The 12558-nt window shown below is 42.0% G+C and overlaps 1 protein-coding gene across 1 annotated transcript; it reads left to right on the top strand.

The window, feature by feature from the left end:
- The first annotated feature begins 758 nt into the window (after positions 1 to 758).
- Positions 759 to 12062, top strand: HAL (histidine ammonia-lyase). The gene is made up of 20 exons (XM_053978805.1): positions 759 to 1093; positions 1525 to 1585; positions 1755 to 1782; positions 2080 to 2154; positions 2253 to 2325; positions 2410 to 2476; positions 2643 to 2680; positions 2765 to 2890; positions 3173 to 3312; positions 4778 to 4825; positions 5429 to 5576; positions 5661 to 5756; positions 5872 to 5930; positions 6699 to 6779; positions 7476 to 7541; positions 7626 to 7791; positions 9884 to 10018; positions 10591 to 10699; positions 10793 to 10862; positions 11285 to 12062. Exons 1-20 carry the CDS (start codon positions 847 to 849, stop codon positions 11432 to 11434), a joined length of 1983 nt encoding a protein of 660 aa, XP_053834780.1. The 5' UTR covers positions 759 to 846; the 3' UTR covers positions 11435 to 12062.
- The last annotated feature ends 496 nt before the right edge of the window (positions 12063 to 12558 follow it).

Here is a 12558-nt window from a genome sequence, read left to right as displayed (position 1 = left end):
TATTTTCAAATTCTGTGTGTAGATGATTATTGCTAAACTTTTTTTTGTCACCATCTCAACAGCTATCTCCGTATCTTTTCCTCTTTGCATCTTCTGCCTGCAAAGGAAGCATGACACAGCAGCACCAGGCTTGATAGTGTGCAGCTATGGCCTAGTATTTGTTGATACCTGTTCTTGTAACATCTTCCAGAGTATAAGGAAAAACGTTGTAGAAATTAATTAATCTTTTTCTTACCTACAATAAAAAAAAATGTTTTCAACTTGAGCATGGGACTGATTAAAGCAGGCTTGCTGCCTCTACTACCTGCTTTTATCCTGCTCTGGATAGAGCTGTAAAAGTATAATACAATCTTCTTTCAGTCCTAGCAGCCATGAGCAGCCCATATTCCCAAGGTGCCTCTCTTACAGCCCTGTCCCTTGGTTTTTGTTAGTGCTGGGCGATAACTGTTAACTCTTGTTAAACCCTTACATTTTTAGAACAGTTGCACTGCATCTTAGTCCAATTTATCTATTCCTGGTACATAAGCTTCAGCTCCTGGTTTTTAATTTCTATATTCCCGATGTGATCTTTGGAATAAAATTCCTGTGGCAATAGCTAGGGGGGTGTGCCATTTCTGTGAAAAGGGTGTGTTCCCTAGGTTTGGTTTGATTGGACGAAGTAGCCAAACACGTTGATCTCATTTATTTACAAAAGTGAGGATTTTGAGGGTTGGTTTTTCCCTCTATCCGATTGCAACACTGGGCTCTAGATAGGCACAGCTCTTCAGGCCATCATCACATGGTAAATGTGAGGCTGCTGCACGCTGCAGCCCTTCTTGGTCAAGGAACAATTTTTGGAGAGAAAGCATGCCAAGATACACGGTGCACGTCCGAGGAGAATGGCTGGCAGTGCCATGCCTGAGCTCCACGAACACCATTGAGTGGCTGGGAAAGGAAGCTGTGAGACGGTACATGAAAAACAAACCTGACAATGGGGGATTTGCCTCAGCAGAAGAAGTGAAGTTTTACATTCGAAGGTGCAAGGGACTCGGCTTGCTGGATCTTGATGATACCGTGGGGGATGCTCTAGAAGACAATGAATTTGTTGAAGTTGGTAAGCAAAGCCTGAAGTATTGCGTTGTAGAGTGACTGTGTTGTCATCTGAGCCGGAAAACTGTGCTTTATCTAGATTAATCTAGAATTGCACCTGAGAGATTGTCTACAGTTTTTATGGAAAAATGCCCAATAATTTAAGAATATTTAAATTTTAGGAACAGAACTACATAAAAGCTAGAAAGTACAGGATTCTATATGCATCTTCTATATCTGCTGTAATATATAGCGTAAGCTGTTCTGTCTTAGCTTTGGAATACCTTAAATAAATACATAGTTCCTTGTTATTTTCCCAGAAGCATGCAAGTATGTTCAGGGCTGATAACTGGAAATTAGAATTCTTATTGCTGTGAATTGTAATAAATAACAAATTAACTTATGTGAATAATGCAATTTAATCCTGTACATGTTTATTCTGTATATTTCTTCTAGTTATAGAAGGAGATATAATGTCTCCAGATTTCATACCATCTCAGCCAGAAGGAGTTCATTTGTATCCTTTTTGAGTGCTTTGTGAAGTTTTTACAATTACAGATTTATAGTTTTCTAGATTGCCTGGGTTTTTTAGAGTTCCTTCATTCTTAAAACACATTGCCAGCTGTAATTGAGTGGTCACTGCCTGTGAAATCCTGTCTGCCCTTTTACCTTTACAAACTTTTCAGATACAGCAAATACAGAGAACCAGAACAGGTAAGAATCACCAATTATTTTACAGCTCAATAGCAAACCCTGCTACTCACCAGAAAATGCTGAGAGTTCAGCCAGTGCAGCATTCACAAAAGCAGGAGCTATTAGATTGGCTGGGTCTAGGAAACTAAACTACAATGTGCTTATTATGTTTTTGTTACCCGGGTTCCTGTCTTATGAATAAGCCTGAAGAAGCTTCCTGTCATTGCTGAGTTGTGACCATATTTTTTATTTATAGTGATTATTAAGCAACTTTGTATGTATCCATATCCCAAACTAAAAGATGGTTCTTTGGTGTAGTATATTTCTTTAGATGGCAACAGCTTAACAACGAAGGACTTGGTCAATTTAGGAAAGGGACTCTACAAGATAAAGGTAAAAATTCTGAACAAATGCAGATAAAAATTACATGTTTATTTTTCTATGGCTAAATAATGACAAATAAGCTTATATTTAAACTACTTATGTTTTAGCTTACACCTGAAGCTGAAACTAAAGTCAAAAAATCACGAGAAGTGATTGAAAGGATTGTAAAAGAACAGACGGGTAAATATTTTTGCTTTTAACTATTAATTTTTTAGAAGACTTCATCAGGTTCCCTCCTTAACCAGCAGTGTACATTTCTTGCAGTTGTTTATGGAATCACCACGGGTTTTGGGAAGTTTGCCAGGACTGTCATCCCAAACAGTAATCTGAGGTATGTTGTGTGTGCAGCCTTCTCCGTCCTTTCTTTTCAGGAGAGCAGTTTGACCCTGTAGTTGGGGTTAAATGAGAGAACTGCTTCAGAAATTCCTTCTGTTTTGTGCAAAATAAAACCTGATGAGACGTTTTTGAGGTTTAACATATTTTCTTTTTCTCTGTAGGGAGCTTCAAGTGAACTTGGTTCGTTCACATTCTGCAGGTAATGAGAGATTGCTTGGTGTTTCCCTTTTCTGTGCTTGTTGGTAGTGGGTGAGTAACCGAGAGGGTTCTGTTACTGTTTCAGGTGTGGGGAAACCTTTGACCCCAGAGAGAACTCGCATGCTGTTGGCACTGAGAATCAATGTCCTAGCCAAAGGATACAGTGGAATATCCCTAGAAACCCTCGAGCAAGTTATTGAAGTGTTTAATGGTAAAAAGATGCTTAAAGAAAATCTTCCTTTCCCTTTTTTTCCCTTTTAACTGTTTTGTTAAAGGGTGTAGCTCAATGGGTCAAGATGCAGATGTTGTTGGTCTTTCAACTTGGTAGTTGAGAGAGATCAGGACTAGAGCTGCAACAAGAGTAGTCCTGTTGGTGCCATTGTCCATGATTGTAGGCTGTTACTGTGGCCAAACTTATGAGCTAGCTTTTCTGTTTTCCAAGGAGTTTATCAAGGGAAGGCTCTAAAAGGAATGATTTTTGTTTTCTTTCTAGCATCCTGCCTTCCTTATATCCCAGAGAAAGGGACAGTTGGAGCCAGCGGAGACTTGGCCCCTCTCTCTCATCTTGCTCTGGGATTAATTGGAGAGGGAAAGATGTGGTCCCCGAAGAGTGGCTGGGCTGATGCTAAATATGTAAGATTTGTGCAGCTGATAGTTTCTTTTTTTTAGCTTGCTGACTCATTTTTCAAACTGCATGTAGCTTTGAGAGAAAGAAAGCTTTTGCTCAGATTAGTAACATGTACAAGTCTGGATTTTCTCTACCAGTTTGAATTCGGACTAGGTTGCCTTTAGCTACTTATCCTCTAATTTGAGTAAGGTGGATCCATGGAAAATGTAAGAACTGACCCACATGTCACTGGAGCAGACATAGATTTGTTATTGAGCCCTAAAGAAATATCATGCCATAGTACTGCTATACAAGATACCACAGTGACATAATATATGAACTGGAGAAATGGAGAGGATATGATACCAGCTATGAAAGAACTATTACTGTATCTTCAGCTTCATGAGCATCAATACTTTTCTAAAAAATCCAAGATCACCTCTCAAATGCTGAGTGTACCTGGAGATTTACTGGAGGCAAGATCTTTGCAGTAAAATTTCTACTGATTTTATAGTGGCTTTAAGTAAATACACAGGCTTGGATATTTCATTTTTGATGAATTAACTAGGATTACAAGGAGCCTTTATATCATTCTCCTTCACAAGATGGAAATGTTACAATGAAATTAATTTTTAATCCATTGTTATTCTGTCACCAACACATCAGCAGATTGATCTTGTGTTAAGTATCTCCAAGTCTGGCCCCCCCAAAGTCTTTCATGGTAGTTTGTTCTGCTACACCTATAACTCCTATCCATGAATATTTGAACACCAGACTCATTGATGGATTGATACGTGTACATCGCTATAGTCTGAAGAAAGATTGAGGACTACACAGGGAGAGGAGTAAGGAGGAAGCAGACCAGGGTGTCCTGGACCTTCAAGACCAGAAGTTATAGCTGTACACTTCTGAGATGCATTACCTCTTCTATTGGACAGGGTGAGAGGATTAAATGAGAAATAAGTTATGCTGTTTCTCCACTTCCTGCAAGAGTAATTGCCCTATAGAATAGACATGTACAGAATGAACTGGATGGGACGACTCCTGTCATTAGAGATTTTCTATAGAAAGGATTAGGGATCATTTAAAAAGGAATAATTTATGCCAAGCCAAAATGCTATGAGGCAGGGTGTAGGCAGAACTGCCTTCCCAAGAGGCTTCCAGCCTTCTTTCCTATTGCCCTCTCCCATCATCTAGAACATGGTAGATATTAATGGGCTGTGACAGTGACATATATCTTGCTTCAGTACTCCTGTTACCTTCTTGTATTGGCACTAGAAGTGAGGTGCTATTTTGGAAGCCCTTTATTTAGCCCAGCAGAAAAAAATATGTGATATGTTTGTGATATAAAGCTCTTTTTCTTCCATCACTTAAGAAATTTGTTAATATTTCTGTTCATGGAAACATTTAAGTTTTAGTGACTTAATTTTATGACTTTAGTGACTGAAAAGTATTTTTCATTAACTGCCTTGGCATTTAACTCCTTCACAGGTCCTGGAAGCCCATGGACTAAAACCAATTACCTTGAAACCAAAAGAGGTAATAAAGTATAATGACGCCGGCTGATGAAAAAGAGCATAGTCAATCACTATCTGCTTTATATGTACAATAAAAGCATTACATGAATTAATAATAATTTTAAATCAAACTTTAGAAAGATAATGATGAAGTGTTGTCAGGAGTGGGATTCACCACTCTTAGTGTCACCTGACTTGAAATGACAGACCCAAGCTTGGTGTTCAGATTGGCTCTGTGGTCAGTGGGGACAGACAGGCCTCTTCAGAAAGCACTTTATACCATCCTGAAACAGCTGTCTAAGAGGCACCTCAAGGTACCTTATCTGCCCTTTGGCCATAACAGGAGGTCAGATGACTGACTTGAAGCGGGTATCTGACTGGCTTGGAACTACTGGTGCTCCAAGGGTGTCTGCAGTGACTTAATGGGGTCATGAGCATTAAAACTTTATGTAGCAAAGATGCTCAGGCAAGCTGTGCATTTTATGATTTCAGGATGGTCCAAAAAGCTAGGGAAAGGTCTTTAACTCCTTCATGTGAGGAGGAGAATTGTCACAGACATGGGGAATTGTCACAGCGTGTGGAATAGCTGCAATGAATTTGCTTAACATCTGCTCTCCCTTTGAAGGGTCTGGCCCTCATCAACGGGACACAAATGATCACCTCACTGGGATGTGAGGCGGTTGAAAGAGCCAGAGCTATAGCGAGGCAAGCTGACATCATTGCTGCCCTTACACTGGAAGTCCTGAAGGGTACAACGAGGGCCTTTGACACTGGTGGGTACTGGGCTCTCCCTCTCTGTTTGCTTAACAGCTCCTGACAAGAGAGGCACAGCCTGACAGTCTAACTTGTCTTACTAGATATACATGCAGTGCGCCCGCATCGAGGGCAGGCTGAAGTGGCCTTTCGATTCAGGTCCCTTCTAGATTCTGACCATCATCCATCAGAAATAGCAGGTGAACAATCTTAACCTTCACCCTCTCAGACTACCAAGACAGGCTGGGTCCTTCAACAGGACACAGTTCTTTTGTGTAAGCAATATTTGGGTTTTGCCCTCCTTGTGTCTTCTAGAGAGCCATAGATTCTGTGACCGAGTTCAGGACGCGTACACAATGCGCTGCTGCCCTCAGGTAAAGACTGACTTCTAGATCCTTCCGTAACAATAGATAAATGATGGGGAAATTTCCACCTCAGAAATACAGTCAGTTATGTGCCGTCTGACACTGTTAGACGAAGTGGCTTTATTTTGCTTCTTCTTAGCTTCACAGTAGTGTTAATGGAGACATGCAATTTTTTGATCATGTGCATGTACACATAAGGCAGCATCTAACAAAGCTGTGTCCAGATCTGGGAGAGGCCAGAGGTTGGAAGCAGAGGGAAAGTGCTGCTTTCCATACTTGCAGATTTTGTAGGGATTTTCTTCTGCATTGTTGTTAATAACATGAACTGGGTGCTTCCAAAAGCCAACAGAATGTAGTATCTCAGACATATTGGAAGAGCTCAGTCCTATGGGTTTTAACAGGAGCAAAGCTACTAAACCAGTGGAATTAATGAAAGTTCATTATCTAATAAGAGGTTTTGTTTTCTGTGAGTCTTTGTAAGGCTACTTCTTCCCTCATAACACTTCTGCCACTGAATAAACACCTTCCATTTAGGTAAACCAACCCAAATATGTAAAGAATGTCATATTCAGATTACTCTTTTGGCAAAACTGCCATAATAATGAAGTGTCTAGGATTGGCAGTGATGTTCCTGATGTTAAAAGCAAATCCAAGACAGTCTTCCATGTGTGAAAGTCAAGTGGGATAGTGGGAAAGAGGGTCCCTGCAGAGCAGTCAGCATCCTGAAGGTGAACTAAGCGCAGATACTAAGCTCAGACACCAATGTCCTTTTTCTAGGTCCATGGAATTGTAAATGATACAATTGCTTTTGTGAAGGACATAATGACGACGGAAATCAACAGTGCCACAGACAACCCTGTATCTTTTTGATTAATTTGTTACTATATAAAATTCTGCTTGGCCTTTTTTATTCTTTTCTTCTGTATTGTTACTCACACTGGAGGCAAAAAATGTCATAACTGGCTTTGGTCAATAACTGCCATTATTTGCAACAGCAACCTCTCTTCCTTTCCCTATGACTGCATTGAAGGATTTCTGTCAGCTCTGTAATGCAGGGCTGCATTTCTGTCAGCACTGCAAGGATGCTGTACATAGCATCATATCAACTGCTGATAAGCATTATTGCTTTTAATCTTCTAAACATCTTTTTACCATTAATTAGAATCTAATCCAATTCTTTGAATTGGAATTAGTCCAATTCTAATTTGGACTAATTAAGTGTCAAAATTGTAACTGCCATGGAAAGAATCTATCAAGGAACTGAAAATCTATGCTAGGATCTGAACAGCTGGGTTTTTTTGCACCCTCGATCAAAGACCTCATTTTATGTAGCTTATTTGAAAAAAATACATGTCAAAATTGTACCTACAAATTTGAAGAATTGAGATTGTGTCTTCATTTCCTGAAAAGTGGAAGTGTGGATGAAATATCATGTGCTTGCAAATAAAAGCCTATTGGCACAAACATTCCTTCAGTTAAGATATTCTGATTACTGGCAGATATCACTCATGTAAACTGTATTTCACTCATGTGGGCCTTAACTTCTCCTTAAAGATGGTGTTTGCTGAAAGAGAAGAGACCATTTCTGGAGGAAATTTTCATGGTGAATATCCTGCAAAGGTAATTCAGCATTTGAAGAAATGCAAAAAAATCTTTTTCTGGTTTGTTTTTTTTCTTCTGCTTTAATGAGATCTTCTTCTGTAGGCTCTGGACTATTTAGCAATTGGTGTGCATGAACTCGCTGCAATTAGTGAAAGAAGAATTGAGAGACTCTGCAACCCCTCTCTCAGTGAACTGCCTGCATTTTTAGTCACTGAAGGAGGTCTGAACTCAGGCTTCATGATTGCTCACTGCACAGCAGCTGCCCTGGGTGAGTGTTTGAGCAATACCACAGAGAGAACAAGCTAGAAAGACTGATTTTTTTTTCAAGACTGATGCAGTCTGATAGTAGACACAAAGGTATCTGGCTCCTGTTTTCTCTCTCTTCTCCATGTGTTCTGTGCAGTCTTGTCAAGTATGAGCGTTGGTGTAGCTGCAATTATTTCAGTTCAGACTTCCTTACTCTGCACCAACCCTTGGGCATGTTCAGTGCTCTGAGCATGCAAACTCTTAGTGGACTTTGGTATGAAGGCTTGTCTCAAAGGTGGCTTAATGCCTTCAGTACTGGGCTGTCTCCATTTGACAGCCTGGTCTGCACATCAGTATCAGACCCCACAGTCCTCACAAGACCGGAGTTTGCAGGGGAGCACACTGAAATTAAACATCACTTCAGTTTTTCCTCTAGTACTCATGGCTAAGGCAACAAGAGCTGGCATACTACAGTTCACAGGTTCAGGGAAGCATGAGCCAATATAAACATGCTATGAGAAGAGAGTAAATTTTAAAAGTTACAAACAAACACAGGAACAGAGGATATCAGTTAAATGTGTAGATAAACATTCTGCAGAAAAACAAATGAATTAACTAAATCAGCGGGCTAAAGGAACCCTGTTTAGAGGCTGGTTTGGAAAGTGGGTCTGGAAGAGAGCTGAATGCTCATCCCCTTGTTTAAGGGCTGGAAGCTTTACCTTTGGCTGGGGAGAGTTTAGGATGGCTTCAGGCTTCAGCTGGTTGCATGGCTTCAGGTTTCATTGCACACTTCTGCAAACTGGGGTGGCAGATTCTAGGGTGTCTGTGATTTCTGCTGTGGGAAATGAAAATTATAGCCCTGCCTCTGCTGACACTAGAAGTCCATGGGTCAAAATCATCTCATCCTGATCCATACAGACAGGATTTTATCTGAAGTTTGAGTTCCTTTTATTTTTCTTAACTTTGTTAATCACCAATATTTTTCAAATCACTCTACCAGTTTCTGGGTTGTTTGTGTACCAGCTAATGTTTTTCACTCCCAGGGTTAATAGATAAATCTGAAAAAAAATTGCAGATATTTTGCAACACCACTGCATGTGTATGTCTGCCCCCGCTCCAGCAGCTCTGTGCCTGCCAGACTGAGCTGTTTGCAGTGATCACATGCAGCCTCTCTGGGACCTGCCATCATCTGCCTGAACGTGCCAGCTGGGCTCTGGTCCTAGACTGTCACTCCAGCCTATTTGCAATTGGTGTCACCACCTCTCTGTTGCTCCTGTTGCTTTTCTGAAGCCGCTAATTTGGCGAGAGCATTACACGGCATCCCGCTGGGCTTCAGAAAGAAAAGGCCAAGTGCAGCCAGAGTGCTGTGAATGCAGACATCATTTTTTCTCTTTTAAAGAGTAGTTCTCAACCTCAAATTGTCATTGAATGGTTCCTAAGGCCTCTCCTGCAACCATTTGCCTGTTGTTTTTGGGTGCAGAATGAGAATTTACTCCAGACTGTACACCTGGCTTTCAAAGCTGGAGTATGTCACCCCCAGGGACATGGGCAGCCTTGTAGTGAGGTGAGGGAGGGAGAGGGTTTGTATTGCTTTCCCCCATCTTTCTAGAGGAAGTTCTGAAAGTACCTCAGCTGCAATGAACAGACCAGATGCTGATCTCTAGCTGTATTCTTGAAAGCAGGGGAGGGGTGATCTTCGTGACCAAAAGCAGAGGGAGCCAATGCTCTTTACAGAGAGTTGCCCCAGAGCAACAGGCAGAACCAGGCTTATGTTTCAATTATGCTGTCTGCTCTTCTTCTTCAGTTTCCTCCAGGCCTTTGAGCCACAGCTACTCAAACTGGAGATAAGGGAGTGAAGAGTGAGCTGTCATTCCATATTTGGTTAATATTTGCATCTAAAGACTGCTGTTGGTTAGTGTTTTCAGAGGCAAAAATGGTAGTTTTCAAAGTGGTTATTGCAAATTACTCAGTCCAGGTAAAACGCTGATGCATCCTCGAAAGAGGAGCAGTAGTTGGACCCAAGGTGATGGACAGGCCCTTATCTACATGCTGTCCATTGCTTCTGCTGTCTCATGCCTATTCTGTCCTTCATTCATTGTGTTGGGTTTTTGCAGTGTCTGAGAACAAAGCCTTGTGCCACCCCTCTTCTGTGGATTCTCTCTCAACCAGTGCTGCTACAGAGGATCACGTGTCCATGGGAGGATGGGCTGCAAGAAAAGCTTTGAGAGTTATTGAACATGTGGAACAAGGTAAAATTAAAATTCTGATTTCCAGACAGACTTTGAATCATGAAAATGAGGGGCTAATATCAATAATGATCAGGTGTAAGGTAGGCAGATACAATGCAAACTTCTCCAGACAGAAGAATCTCTTCCAAAGCGCTGTCATTTTCCTGGTGTTTTCATGTGGGCTCTGGCAAGCTTAGAGGGAGAACTTTCATTTTTAGCCCAGGCCCCTCTTTTCTCAGTGCAAAAGAAGCTTTCTGATTTATGATGGACATTAATTTGAGTATTCAAGTTACGCTGGAAGAGATTCCTAGGGATTTAAGACTCTGGTGACCAGGAGTTCCTGGTACACTTGAAAGGTCTGTACAACCGCACCCAAAATCTGCTTGCTGAAATGCTGGATACTGCCCTCAGCATCACCCATGAAATGATCCTGCCACTGGGCTGGCTCTCTGGAGGGTGTGAATCCACTGGTTTTGCATGTTGCCTGAACCATATCATATTAGTGAGAACAAAGGCCAGGGATAGCTTTAGACAGGAAACCTCGCCTTGAGCTGTACCTGCCAAACATCCCTTTGGCTGCTCTGGTTTCCTAGTTCTGGCTATTGAGCTGCTCGCCGCATGCCAGGGCATTGAATTCCTCCGCCCTCTGAGAACGACAACCCCATTGGAGAAGGTCTACGACCTTGTGCGCTCCGTGGTGAGGTAAGATCAGATAAACACTTTCCCCAGAGGTTGCCTGCCTGGAGAGCAGCTGCTGCCAGTGGGGGTTAATGTTTGCCCAATGTCTCGTTACAGGCCCTGGATAAAGGATCGCTTCATGGCCCCAGACATTGAAGCAGCTCACAGGCTGCTCGTGGAGCAGAAGGCGAGTGCTGGCTTTTGGCTTGTGCATAGGATTGTCTAGAACCCTTTTTCTTTGTCCATGCTAGCTGCTGTTTTTGCTGCCCAATCCTCTTCATGGTCAAGTAGTTTTGTAGCAAGTGGCAGTGACTCTCTCCCAACTATTGCACACAGAGCATTAGCCTGGTAACAAGACAAGATAAGGTATTTTTGCCTTGAATCCTTTCATCTTGTCCCATTGGAGCTTTATTCTTTCCCATCCATTGTCAACTCCCACCACATGCTTTTCCCTAAACCTTGCTATACCTGCCTCTCTTGTTCTGCTCCTCCCATACAGCATATCCCACACAATAACTTTTCTTCAGGGTTTCCTGAACTGATGCATTAATGTCTTCGATGACCTTTTCTTTGCCTCTGACTCTGCTGTTTCACATTCTTGTTCCACAGGTGTGGGAAGTGGCTAAACCTTACATTGAAAAGTACAGGAGGGAACACATCCCTGAATCAAGACCCATTTCACCTACAGCTTTCTCCCTGGGATCGCTGAGAATGGGTGCAGATGATAGTCATGACCACAGGCATCAGAATGAACTTTAAGAGTTGTGATCCTCTGGAAGAGAGCAGGTCCTTTCCAGAACCTTACCTGAGCATGGCTGTTCTACTCAAAATCAATGTGGTTTCTCCAGGCAACCTAGAGGACCTGTCTAGCTCAGAAGCACAAATAGATAGTAAAGAAAAGTCTCACTGCTTTCCTCATGTGTAAAAGACAACTTTGTCATGATAGTGTGGTTTTGACTGAATTTCATGAACTTCTGAATACAAATCATTCAGACTCCTGATAGAACCAGTATTTGTTTTGTCAACTTTTTGTTTGTTTTATCTCCATCAGTGCCAATGATACCAAACAACCTAAGTTTGATATTCTTACCTTTTTTCTCCCCTTTTGGGTAACTGCTGTGATCCCCTTCATTTTGCCACAAGCAAGATTATCTTTACACTTAGTTCTTTTCTCTTTTGCAGATCATACGTGAGGTATAGTCTCTTGTATAAGAGGAGCATTTTTAGAGCAGGTGCTTCACAAATCAGGAAAGCTGTGTGCACAGGAATGTGCTATGGAGATCATTGCTCCAGAACAAATATATTCTGGTGATAGACTACGTTTAATGCAGCTTTCCAAGAGCTGTGGACTCACACCTGCAATCAATAAACTGAGGCTTAACATACAGTTGTAGCAATCTATTTTCCTGTCATCTGTGTGATGATGAAAATGTAAAGCAAAAGCTTAATTTTGAAGTAAGTAGAATAGGTGACACAGGGGCTAGAAAAGGGGGGAAATGAGGTGTAGGACTAGTGAATGTGAACCAGTGCTGAGGCGATAGCACCAAGACCCACGCTCCCATGGCTCTCCAGGTCTCTGCCTGTCTGCCAGGGGCCCTGTGCCCATAGATGGGATCATGACTGAGTGTGTTCTGTGTCTGACAACACTGACCTCCAGCACAGGCTTTATTTTGCAAGGGAAGAGTCAGGGCATGAATTTCACCTCATGCTGCAGTGATGACAGGGCAGTACTGATCTGGCTGAAGGGCATTCAGCACAAGCTGAAAGCATCCCCAGGCTATTGGCTATGCTGCAAGGGACAGCCAAAGCATCAGTGTGGGGCTGCCTTTGAGTGTCTGACACCTGCCATGGTAAACTGTGCCCTGAGGAGAGTGCTCACGCCT

Source organism: Vidua macroura, chromosome 5 (assembly GCF_024509145.1).
Source record: "Vidua macroura isolate BioBank_ID:100142 chromosome 5, ASM2450914v1, whole genome shotgun sequence".
NCBI lineage: Eukaryota > Metazoa > Chordata > Aves > Passeriformes > Viduidae > Vidua > Vidua macroura.
This window is presented reverse-complemented; position numbering and strand designations above follow the sequence as displayed.

Bases quoted from the DNA above. Each gene is read 5' to 3' on its own strand.
- HAL (XM_053978805.1), top strand. From the start codon at position 847: ATGCCAAGATACACGGTGCACGTCCGAGGAGAATGGCTGGCAGTGCCA. The intron at 5,931-6,698 runs GTAAAGACTGAC...TCCTTTTTCTAG, and splicing joins CAATGCGCTGCTGCCCTCAG to GTCCATGGAATTGTAAATGA. The intron at 7,792-9,883 runs GTGAGTGTTTGA...GGGTTTTTGCAG, and splicing joins CTGCACAGCAGCTGCCCTGG to TGTCTGAGAACAAAGCCTTG.